At 33.7% G+C, this 12,985-nt stretch overlaps 1 protein-coding gene across 2 annotated transcripts in view; it reads right to left on the minus strand.

The window, feature by feature from the left end:
- CNTN1 (contactin 1) overlaps nucleotides 1-12,985 on the minus strand; it is a 389,716-nt gene that overhangs the window by 49,564 nt on the left and 327,167 nt on the right. For both annotated transcript variants that reach the window (XM_070454566.1, XM_070454567.1), the window contains 2 exons: nucleotides 8,677-8,911; nucleotides 5,979-6,082 (listed from right to left, as the gene is read on the minus strand). In XM_070454566.1, the coding sequence (XP_070310667.1) occupies nucleotides 5,979-6,082; nucleotides 8,677-8,911 (339 nt within the window). The remainder of the gene's footprint in view (nucleotides 1-5,978; nucleotides 6,083-8,676; nucleotides 8,912-12,985) is intronic.

Here is a 12,985-nt window from a genome sequence, read left to right on the forward strand (position 1 = left end):
TCTGATGCCAATACATTTTTTCCGAAGAGTTTTGATGGAATCTCTTTGGCTTTCTGCTCTCTGACCAGGATATCCCAGAACTGAGGAAGCAGAATTATACCAAGTAATTCCAAAGTCAGATGGCAGAGAAAGGATTTATGAGGGTAGGAGTATCCTTGTGAAGGCATGAGTTTCCTCATGCTGGGGGCATCTAGGCAGTGCCTACATTCATCTGTGAAGGAGGAAGACAGCCTACATTTTAGTGGGCATTTGAACTGTGTGACATGTAAGGCCTCTTCCACTGCTTGGCTGAACAGAAATAAAATGTGCATTTATATTCCAGTGAAATGCCAGGTACTAAAGTAGGATCATGCACGTGTATTATTTTCTCAACAAGTCTGGAATGGTAGCATTTACCTTGTTTAATGCTGCAGTCCATGGGGTCACAAAGAGTCGGACACGACTTAGTGATTGAAGAACAACACCTTGTTATATAGCAATCAAAACTGAAGCCCCTGAGCTTCAGGTACTTTTATATGGATGTCTGTCAACTGAGACCACCTTTTACAATCTTCATTCCAATATCACAACTTTTATATACAGTTTAAAGAGGAGAAACTTTTTTTAAGGCATTGTAGATTTATATTGTTGTGCCAACCTCCTCTGATGTACATCAAAGTGACTCAGTTGCATACATATACATATATATTATTTTTTTAATATTTTTTCCATATTCTGTGATAAACCATAAAGGAAAAGAGAAGATTTTTTAAATAGATATTTCTAAGATACTAAGCATTAAAATGAGGACTTAACAGTGATAAATTTTTTGACATTTTACCTAAAATTCCACAAGGCATTTTGGCAATAGAGAAGAAAAGAACAAAATTTTCTTTAATTTACTCTTTGCATCTATATCCTAAGTATCTAATCCATCTGATTTTGACACAGATCTATGTTACACAGTCTCCACTGAAATTTCCAAAAACTTAAGCATTGCCTTAGTTATGCCGTGGTAACTAGGGAACCCAGAAAGTTATTGAGTGTGCAAAATAACCTCTCAGTTCCTTATTTTATAATATGAGATTTGAATGACACTTTTATAGTATTTTAAGCATCTACTAATGAAAGCATCTGATACAAAATTATTTTGGTTGAATAACATGTCTCCTTAAATCATGCATTTACGTATAAATTGCAATATTTTCAAACAATTCTAAATTAAACAGTCTATATAAAATATGGCATTGTATTTTTTTTTTATCTGAACTAGCCATTGGCCATGCACTTAGAGGTAATTTCCAAATAGACAGTTTGGGCGACTGCATTTTGATCCTTGCAGTGAGTTGCCCACTGAGGTGAAGAACCAACTTTAACCTGAGAGAAAATTGCTTGGAATGAAGTGAACCCACAGTAGTGGAGCAGAACAAATGCATGGCTTTTGACTAATCACTAGGGAGACCAAAAGACAGCCTGAATGAACAAGTATAAAAATAAATAAACAAATGAAGCAGTTTTTGTTTTAAGGATAGTAGATGATAAATTCATTTTCACATGCTAGAGCAAAATATGATGTATTTATTTCTATTGCATGCTATGGTATTATATAAATTTAACTCTTTATTTACATATTCCTAAAATCTGCATAACACTCTATGTCTAGTGTTCACTTATCTTAGTGCTTATTAAACAATTATGGAATTACATCATTACTGGTCTCCACTATTACTAGATTATAAATTGCTTGAGGACGAATATTAATTATTTTGAACACAATGCACAGAGGACTGCATTTGATGGATGGCACTCATTTATTCATTGAATAAATATCTATTGTGTATATACATTTTACCAGCTACTGTGCTAGGTTCTGGGAACACAGTAGTGAACCAAGCAAACATGTTTTTGCCTTCATAGATCTTTAAAGAAAGAAATCAAAATGTTTAAGTCTACATAGATTACTAATATCTTTGATGGAACAATCTAAGTGTATAATTTTACCCCAAGAAAATTCCCTCTTTGTAACAATATTGGAAAGTGGAAAAGAAAAGCCTCAGAGAAAGGGCTAACTCATACGTTTAATAAAGAATAATTATACTTTCTACACATTTATGAGCTACAACAACACCACTTTTGAACAAAGATAGTAGTTATATTCCTTCCAAGGGAAATGTAATATAACAAAAAGTTCAACCTCTAAAAAGATGTTATATAATACCTTGATATCATCCAGATCACAGACTATCACGCATTAGTACATTCTATGAGTTAAGAAGAGCAGTAATATAAATCTTTCAAAAACCTGTATTATTACACCTCTTAGAAACTACTCAAAGTTCATTTTTATTCTAGCCATTGGTGCAGGAACTAAACAGTTCTATGCAGGCTTCAGCCAGCTTCCCATAAGTACTACCTGCATTTTTCCTCTGCTAAACTCTCACTTCCTGTCTTGGATCATTCTTGATGCTGCAGTGTGAACTTTGCCCTGCAGTTCATGCAGGGAGGGGAGGTGGGGCCCCTGGGGCCATTCTTAACCTGTGGGCAATTACAGTGGTTGAAAGCATCCCCTTTCATCCCATGTGGGTCAGTTCTGAACCACATTTATGATGTTCCTCAAAGATCCCAAGGGATGGAGTATAAGTTGCCCACGGAGGTTGCCGACATGGTAAAGCGTTTTTCTAACCAAGCTTCTCCCTCTCCTGTTCATTCTGCTTTTACCTCTTATTTACTCCCTGAGATCATATTTAAAACAAATAAATAAGCAATAATAACAACAGCAAAATCACTAACTTTTGCTACACCTGTGTCTGACTTTCCTTTTAGGAGATCAGAGGAAGATACATGCCTTCCCCAAATAAGAAAATACCATACTTCCTAACATGAGCTTCTGCTCTCCACAATAATTTGACATTTTAAGACACCTGAGTGAACTACTCAGGATTGATAATCTTTTAAGAATAATCAATCATCTTCATTAATCTCTGATTCAGCTGCTAAGAGGCTTTCTGTTAATCCCGATAGCACATTGTGTTTGTTTTCATTAAGGGAATCCTTTACCTGCTGGGTAAGTAAACTAAGTCTTTTGTGGATTCCTGGGCAGGAGCCCAAAGTTCTAATAAGCCTTTGATAAGAAACACTTCTTGAATTCTTCTAGTTCACCTACACTGCAGGAAATTAAGATCAAGGTTAGGAGTGGTGAGCTCTTTAACTAGCCAAGGTGGAGCAGATGGAGCCGGGGGAGGAAAATAAAACTTGAACTTTCTATAAGATAAACTTAAAACCACAAGGGTTTATTTTTAAATCCAACTGTGTACAATTCTCACTTAAATCTCAGGAAATTAACCTTGAGATGGGGGTCAATCACACAGCTTTTTATTTATCTTATTTTATTAACTTGCTTTGTTTCTGTTTCTCTATAATTTAGACCCATAGTGCATTTTCATGGGAAGTGCAGTGGAGTATTAGCTTTCATGATCATCTATCTTGTTAAATCATTGACTTTTCCTTCATATTTTAAAACAGAAACAATAACCATATTATAGCGAGCCAAGATTTTCCCCCATAAAGAACATTTTCTTAGAGGAGAATAAATGTTATGGATTGTCTCTTTTAAACTGTCATGCTTGACTCTTTGATATTCAAGGCTCTGTGTGAAAAACTTAAAAGCTTTTTAAGAAGGAACATATGGCAATAATAATTTTGTGATTTACTTCCAACACTTTTAACTGTTCTCTGGAGAGGAAAGACCTAAGTTCATGTCAGGATATATCAATTATTACTCAGATAAATGTTTTTAAACCTCCAAGTTCTTCATCTTTAAAATGGAAAAAACTAATAGTATTTACCCCCTGTGATTGTGTGGATTCAATACAATGAGCCTAATTAAATGTTTAATATAATAAAGATTAACAAATATTACCAATTATCATTATTAACATCATCATTGTCTTCTTCAAATGTCCAATGACATAAAACAGGAATGACATTAAGTGCAGGTTATTCAATTTCTTCCACAGGATGGAAGGATATGAGGCAGTGATTACTCTTAGCTTTGTAGGTGAGGAAATTAGGGCTCAGACAATTTGAATAAATTTTCCACAAAATTCCTAAGTGACAGAGCTGAGAGATTAAACCCGTGTCTGCTCAGCAACAAAGCTCATAATTTTCTAGTATGGAGTTGCTAAACACCAGAAATCTATGAAACTAAACTTGCTAGCATACAGTTTTTTATCATTTGAGGAAATCATAGCCATTAGAGATTATTTGAAGATTAGTTTTTGTTGACTATTTAATTTGGCAATCCTTAATTTAGTTAATTTCCCCATCAAGAGCATATACTATGATTATTGTCTAAATTCACTGGTGCCAGGGTATCATTTCCCATCTTGTATGGCCTTTGTCATCTGCATGTCAGAAGTTATAAAATAGTTAATATATAATTATTTGACAAAGACAAGATATATTTCAGTGGCATGTTTTTAACAAAGCAAAATATATCTTCAGCATTTTGACAATGCATGGGATATATATTAATCTTTTTTCTCTTATTACTTAGAAAGCAATAATATTAAAAAAAAGAAAATCTATGTCTAAAATATGGCTTGAAAATTCTAAATATTGATGTGTTCTCTCAAGATACCTTGGACTAGTTTATTGTAATATTTAGTGAATTTCTCTGTTTCCCATTTCTTTTCTACAAGCTGTAAATGGAAGTTTAATATGTTATGAATATTGGATCTTCACAGTCCACTTCTATAACTCCATAGTCTTGATGGTAACTTCAGCTAAATGTTTGCAAGAATAATTTGAAAACATTTTGACATCTACCTACCCCAATCATAACCTATGATACCAAGAAAAATCTTCCTATTAGGTTGTGTGTTTGCACCTTAAAACTTTAGGCTGCTCCTGTGGTTACATGGTCTTGAGAAAGTTAGATTGCAGCATTTTATTTGACCATACTTCAGTATTTCTATCAGCACTCAGTGGATATTTAATTAATGATGCCCTCTATTCTTGACAGTGAGAGCAAAAGAAACAAAATGCTACTCTCATGAATGAATATTCCACGGATGTATGATGAAGCGCAAGAACTGAGGGCAAGCTGACTGGGTGGGCAGCTCACCAGCCACAGCTCCAGGTCAGTTACTGTCCACTCACTGAATAAAATAAAGGGAGTTTGTGATTTAGCATAAAGCATAGACTTGGAATCAGGACATCTGAATTTTAGGCAGCCTCTGACATTTTTACTTGGTGCTAACTAAGACAAGTCATTGAAACGCTTTGGCATCCATTTGCTCATTGGCAAAAGTAGGATGATGTCAGTTCCTCTTAATTTTCAGTCTTTGTGCTATGAGATGACTTCAATATTCCTACACAATTGAGTCTAAATTTCATAATAAAGATCCCAACCAAACTATTTTTAATTTCCCAGGTCTTATTTCCTTTGAATAAAACAAGTCCTCCCCTTTCCTGCTGGCTAATTCCTACTACTCTTTTAAGACTTATTTCAAAGGAAGTTACCTTTGAGATATTTTGAGTTTGCCAGTTTTCTGCCTTCATATATAATATAATGGGATACATATTTAGTATATTTCCTTAGGAGGGTCTTTTGGAAGTGGAACTACTGAGTCAAATATGACACACATTTTAAATTACCAAAATGATTTCCCAAAATCTTGAGATTCACCAGATGTTATGAGAAAATTTGTTTCAAAAGATTGTGTTTAAGCCTGAGTGTTATTACTTTAGTTTTTATTTTGGTCAATTGTTTACTTACACATAAGACTGTACATCTCTCATAGATAAGTTAGTTGGAAATCTCTACCTTACTCATAATAATTAATTAATAAATACCCAACATATTGAACACAATAAATATAGTGTTAGTTGTCACATAAATCAGAAGGACACAGAACATTGAAAGATGCAACATATTTGAAAACATATGCTGATAATTATGAGTAGATGTATTTCAGTTTGATAAAAATTAAACTCACCTGATAGCTTTCTACTATTTTTTCTACAACATGCTCCCAATGAACAGATATCTCAGAAGATGATAAGACTTTTACTCCTACTGCTGTTGGGGCTTCACTGGGAGCTGAAATTTGATGAGAACATTGCATTCTTACATAAGATGCTTATATTAAGAAACTCAAATAGCACCATTTGCTGTATGAATGGATGAAACCATATTTTAGTATTTAAAATAGTTTTAATATTTCCAAAATAAATAGTTCAATAATTTTATTACTTCTTCTTCTATTTTTATTTGTCATGGTCATCAGTAATATACACACACACATATTCATATATATGAATGTTAATATAGAGACACATATACATACATATGTACACACATTTACAAAATATGGAAATCCATAAGAATTTCTCTGATATCCTTGAGCAAGAACCATACTAATATTTTATATTTCTTTTAATAACTTGTTTATGAAAGCTTGTGAATGCAAATCAAAATTTATTATTAATATGTTCAACTTATCAACTCTCTATATAATATTAAAAATAGGAAATTAGGTATTTCTTACAGAAAATTATTCATTAACAATTAATTTTCAACTTTTTCATGCTATTTATATGAACTAAAGATACACAGCAATACTTTCCTCTTTTTCTTTTATGTTTAAGCTAAGTTTTTTTTTAAGATCCTTTGAAACAAGTTGTGACATTCATTGCTTCTTGGGCTCAGAAAAGCTTTTATAAGTCTAATCTTCCAACTGGGCATCAAGTCAAATATGTATCAAAAAGGCCTCTGTTCAGTGAAAAAAAAAAGTACTCTATATCCCTTACCAAAATTACACAAAGAAACTAGGGAAATCTTAAGCAGGAATGATCAGGAGTGATCAATTTTTATTGTCTTTTATTAACAAGCCATAATACTCTTTTATGCTAAAGTGTCCTGCATATGAACACAGTTGTCTTTCCAAAACAAGGTAAATGTGCGGTGCTATGATTGATTTCTTAACAGTAAAAGAGAAAATGAACATTTATACAAGTTTCGGCACATGCAGGTTTTATGAGGCTTATGAAACATTTAGGAAAGAAATGTAATTAAATACAGATGGCCATAACTAAAGACATGACAAGCATGGCCTTTACCTGATTACTTAAGCATCAAATAAAACATTAAAAATGATACTGGGTGAGAATATAACTTGTAAAATGTTTTATATTTTCATTTTCTCTATCAGTTGTACATATGTCATTCAAACTAAGACTGAGTCAAGTTATAATATTTCTCCAAATTAGAGTGAGTTTTGAAAATGTAAAATTACTGAGGATTAAAAAGTCCAGAATTGATTATAAATTTAGAAATTTCTACTTGTTTTTCTATGGGTTTTGTCTTTCAAAAAGAGTGTGTGTACATAGATAAATATATAAGATAGTTGTTCATGTCAGTATTGGAAGTAAAGATCATGGAATGATTTGAATATATACATTTTTAACAAATATGAAAGCTATGACTAAAGAGTATAAACTTTAAGGGATAGCTAAATGTTTCTTGTGGGCCAAACATAATGTAAATTGGGTAAACTAACAAATAGTGCTTTTCCTCTAAGAAATCAGAAGAATATTTCACATAGCTTTAAGTTTTAAAACCCTCCATTGTTGCCTGTCACACGTGTGCAAAGTGAAACTTATCCAAGCACCAATGTGTTAGGTCAGAAAGCAATGAAAATTTCTATTTTCTCTTTCTGTTATTAATTATTTACCTAGTGCACATCAGTACAAAGGTATAATAAGGAAGTATTATCTTTTCAAATAGGAAAATAAATAATACAAATGTAGTAACTTAAATAGGAAATCATAGAAGTTAGTGTAATTACATTTAAAATTATGTATCATTTATCATAGATATATAAAGTTCTTCAGGAACATGATCAGTTCAATTAAAGTTTCTAGAAAAACAGAGAACCAGTATCAGTAATTTTATCCCTTTCATATATATTTTAATTTCCAAGAAAAAATTTCAATTGGCCTTCTGACCCCCTTTTCATAGAATTATGCCTAAATTCCCTTTAATAAAATTCCAGGATTCTACTGTTGATAAAGAATCTGCCTGCAATGCTGGAGACCCTGGTTCAGCCCCTGGGTGGGAAGATCCCCTGAAGAAGGGAATGGCAATCCACTCCAGGATTCTTGCCCAGAGAATCTCCATGGACAAAGGAGTCTGGTGGGCTACAGTCCAGGGAGTGGCAAAGAGTTGGACACAACTAAGCAACTAACGCTAACACTAAGGAACACGCTAATGTAATGACAAAAAAGTTACATAAATGCTACATTACACATTTTTTAGTTAAATGGAGAAATTTTATCAAAAAATTATATTAATTAAATATTATTAGTATATATTAAAGAGTTGGTAAACTAGTGAATTTTATGAATGAACAGGCACACTGAGGTTCTCAAATCTAGAGAATTTCTGACTGCAAACTTATAATTAAGAGATCAGGAATAGGGTCTAAGTCAATGATTTTAGTGGTGATTTACTAACTATCATAAACACAATATAAAGGATGAAAAATATTTTGGCAACATTCTTGTCATTTAGATAAAGAGATTGACATGCTGACTTGGCTCAAAATAATACTGAAAAGACTGCAAACAAAATGCCTACTAGAGAACCAGATTTTTAATCCCTCATCATGTCAATGAGGCCTTTCTTTCACCTACCATCTTGTGCGGAATGGATGACAGCTGTGAGACTGTAGGGTCCATCTCCTTTGTTGTTGAAAGCTTTGACTTTGACTTGAAATGCAGTGGAAGGGCGCATGGTCTCATCTTTATGGACATAGCGGCCAGTATCTGGATTAGTAACTGTCACTTTTTTCCATTCTTCCCCATCAAATGGCTTAAATGCCACTATGTAACCAAAATTGTTGCCATAGTGGTATTCTCTTGACAAAGGCTAAATAGAAATTGAAATGTTAAATAAGTTCAAGCAATACAGGTAACAGGGAGAAAATCATATGCAAACAAAAATGCTACACATGGAAGCATGCTTTCTGTAAAAACATTTTCATTTCCTAAGTGAGAGCTGCCTACAAAAATCCAGCACAAACAAGCTGCAACACGTGAGACTTCGCTTACTAAGTTGACTATTTCTGAAACACCCTGGGGGAAGGGTACCTCTCACTCGGTCTTTTTACTTTCAGTTTCTTCCTTCAAGGGTGCTTTCCCTGAATCAAAAGTCCCTTCCCTCACTTTCTTAAAGCTAAAAAGATTGGAAAGAAGAAGTAAAACTCACTGTTTGCAGATGACATGATCCTCTACATAGAAAACCCTAAAGACTGCCCCAGAAAATTACTAGAGCTAATCAATGAATATAGTAAAGTTGTAGGATATAAAATTAACACACAGAAATCCCTTGCATTCCTATACACTAACAATGAGAAAACAGAGAAATTAAGGAAACAATTCCATTCACTATTGCAACAAAAAGAATAAAATGCTTAGGACTAAATCTACCTAAAGAAGAAAAAGACCTATTTATAGAAAACTATAAAACACTGATGAAAGAAATCAGAGGACACAAATAGATGGAGAAATATACCATGTTCATGGATTGGAAGAATCAATATAGTGAAAATGAGTATACTACCCAAAGTAATCTATAGATTCAATGCAATCCCTATCAAGCTACCAATGGTATTTTTCATAGAACTAGAACAAATAAGTTCACAATTTGTGTGGAAATACAAAAAAAAAAAAAAAAAACACCTCGAATAGCCAAAGCAGTCTTGAGAAAGAAGAATGGAACTGAAGGAATCAACCTGCCTGACATCAGGTTCTACTACAAAGCTACAGTCATCAAGACAGTATGGTACTGGCACAAAGACAGAAATATAGATCAATGGAACAAAATAGAAAGCTCAGAGATAAATCCACGAACCTATGGACAACTTATCTTTGAAAAAGGAGACAAGAATATACAACGGAGAAAAGACAATGTCTTTGACAAGTGGTGCTGGGAAAACTGGTCAACCACTTGTAAAAGAACAAAACTAGAACACTTTATAACACCATACACAAAAATAAACTCAAAATGGATTAAAGATCTAAATGTAAGACCAGAAACTATAAAACTCCTAGAGGAGAACATAGGCAAAACACTCTCCAACATAAATCACAGCAGGATCCTCTATGACCCACCTCTCAGAGTATTGAAAATAAAAGCAAAAATAAACAAATGGGACCTAATTAAACTTAAAAACTTTTGCACAACAAAGGAAACTATAAGCAAGGTGAAAAGACAGCCTTCAGAATGGGAGAAAATAATAGCAAATAAAGCAACAGACAAAGAATTAATCTCAAAAATATACAAGCAACTCCTGCAGCTCAATTCCAGAAAAATAAACGACCCAATCAAAAAATGGACCAAAGAACTAAACAGACATTTCTCCAAAGAAGCCATACAGATGACTAACAAACACATGAAAAGATGCTCAACAGCACTCATTATCAGAGAAATGCAAATCAAAACCACAATGAGGTACCATTTCATGCCAGTCAGAATGACTGCTATCCAAAAGTCTAAAAACTTAAAAGCCTTAAAAAACTGGAAATAGAACTGCATATGACCCAGCAATCCCACTTCTGGGCATACACACCAAGGAAACCAGAATTGAGAGAGACATGTGTACCCCAATGTTCACCACAGCACTGTTTATAATAGCCAGGACATGGAAGCAACCGAGATGCCCATCAGCAGATGAATGGATAAGAAAGCTGTGGTACATATACACAATGGAATATTACTCAGCCATTAAAAAGAATACATTTGAATCGGTTCTAACGAGGTGGATGAAACTGGAGCCCATTATACAGAGTGAAGTAAGCCAGTAAGAAAAACACCAATACAGTATACTAATGCATATATATGGAATTTAGAAAGGTGGTAATGATAACCCCACATGCGAGACAGCAAAAGAGACACAGATGTATAAAACAGTATTTTGGACTCTGTGGGAGAGGGTGAGGGTGGGATGATTTGAGAGAATGGCATTGAAATATGTATATTATCATATGTGAAAAGGATTGCCAGTCCAGGTTTGATGCATGAGACAGGGTTTTCAGGGCTGGTGCACTGGGATGACACAGAGGGATGGGATGGGGAGGGTGTAGGAAAGAGGTTCAGGACAGGGAATACATGTACACCCGTGGCAGATCGATGTCAATGTATGGCAAAAATACTACAATATTGTAAAGTAATTAGCCTCCAATTAAATAAATTTATACTTAAAATAAATAAATAAATAAATAACTACTTGGTGTTTTCCCTGGCCACAGGATCTGCCATTTTAAGACTCTTTGTGCAGTAATCTATACAAAACATCACCAGTTATTTTTCCTTCTTTAACACTATTATGACCTACACTATATATTTACTTATTGTCTACTTTATTGTCTTTCTTGCCTAGTAGAACATAAGTTTCATGAGAACAGGCTTATTGACAGTTTCATTTACCTCTCTATCCCTGAAACCTAAACAAAGTCTCAAGTAGTATTTATTCAATGGATAAGTTAATGAATTTCTTTAGAGTTGAAAGACTATAGTAAGAAAGTTAACTATACACTGGAATTTCTATACTGCAACTGAACAGTAGACTCTGATCACAGAAAAAGAAAGAAGAAAGGATGGAGTCCCCTCCATCTGCAGGTGACTGGCTAGGCACCCTGTCTGACTCTAACACTGAAGAAAGACCTCTGTTTTACATTTTCTTAGAGCTATTATTACATGTCAATTACTCAGTAAAGATGTCCATGTCAGCCCTAAATTCTGACTTAAATTCTACTGAGTATTCATCATTTAATCTTTTTTTAGCCATTATATATTTGCTTTTTACACAGGAATATCACAGTTAAAGTATCTTGAGGGAAAACCTTTAACTAATTAAAACATAGTAGCTTGAATATCTTTATGTTAAACAGGGATGCATGTAAATGTACGAAGTTCAAAGGAAGAATAAGTTGTTCTTGGTTGCACAATATAGAATTATAAAGCATGATCGCAAGGAGGCACATAATGTAATTTTACATTATTAACAGAATAGCCTAACATTCTCACCAGAGTTAAAACATTTCTTTTCCTTATTGATAGTTCTATACTTAATTTTTGCAATTTAGTATATCAGAATTGGGCTTCCCTGGTGGCTCAGATGGTAAAGAATCTGCCTGCAATATGGGAGACCCAGGTTCAATCCCTGGGTTGGGAAGATCCTCTGGAGAAGTGAATGGCAACCTATTCCAGTATTCTTGCCTGGAGAGTTCCATGGATAGAGGAGTGTGGCAGGCTACAGTTCATGGTATTGCAAAGAGTCAGACATGACTGAGCAGCTAACATATCAGAATTAGCTATGAAGCTTTCAAAATGTTGTGACTCTCTAGTCCTGTTCTCAGAGACTTGATTTCAAATTTATGGAAAATGAGTTCCAATCTAAATGTTTTAACAAGCTTCTCATCTTATTGTGAGGCAGATATCTGCAAATGTTGAGAAAATAAAACCTAAAGAAGTAAAATGTTCAAATTTTCTAATATCTTCATTTTTTGTGTTTCACACTGTCACTAAAACTGCCAAATCATTTGAGATTCAAATGAAGAAGAGGCAATTTTTGCCTAAATCCTACTTTAATATATGATGTAATGCCAACTATAAAATATGACTACACAATACAGAGTGAAGTCAACTTTGGCTAAATATCCACTTATTGTATAAATTAATTTGACTCACTTAAAAATAAAACCTGTTCATTATTTCTGTAGTTTTCAGAATTGTTTGGAGTCTTACTTGTGTTCTTTGACCATCAGCAGAGATTAAATACTATAAGTATTTGATGGATACATAGAGCTATATAAAGCATGTTATCTACATGAACACCAGATGTCTAATTCAGACACATTTATGTTATCAAAGTTTTCCTCACCCCCAATATCTCTGTCACTTCAAAAATCCAGCTAAGATGCTTTATTTTCCAAACATTAT

This window comes from Odocoileus virginianus, chromosome 24 (genome assembly GCF_023699985.2).
Source record: "Odocoileus virginianus isolate 20LAN1187 ecotype Illinois chromosome 24, Ovbor_1.2, whole genome shotgun sequence".
NCBI classification, from domain to species: domain Eukaryota; kingdom Metazoa; phylum Chordata; class Mammalia; order Artiodactyla; family Cervidae; genus Odocoileus; species Odocoileus virginianus.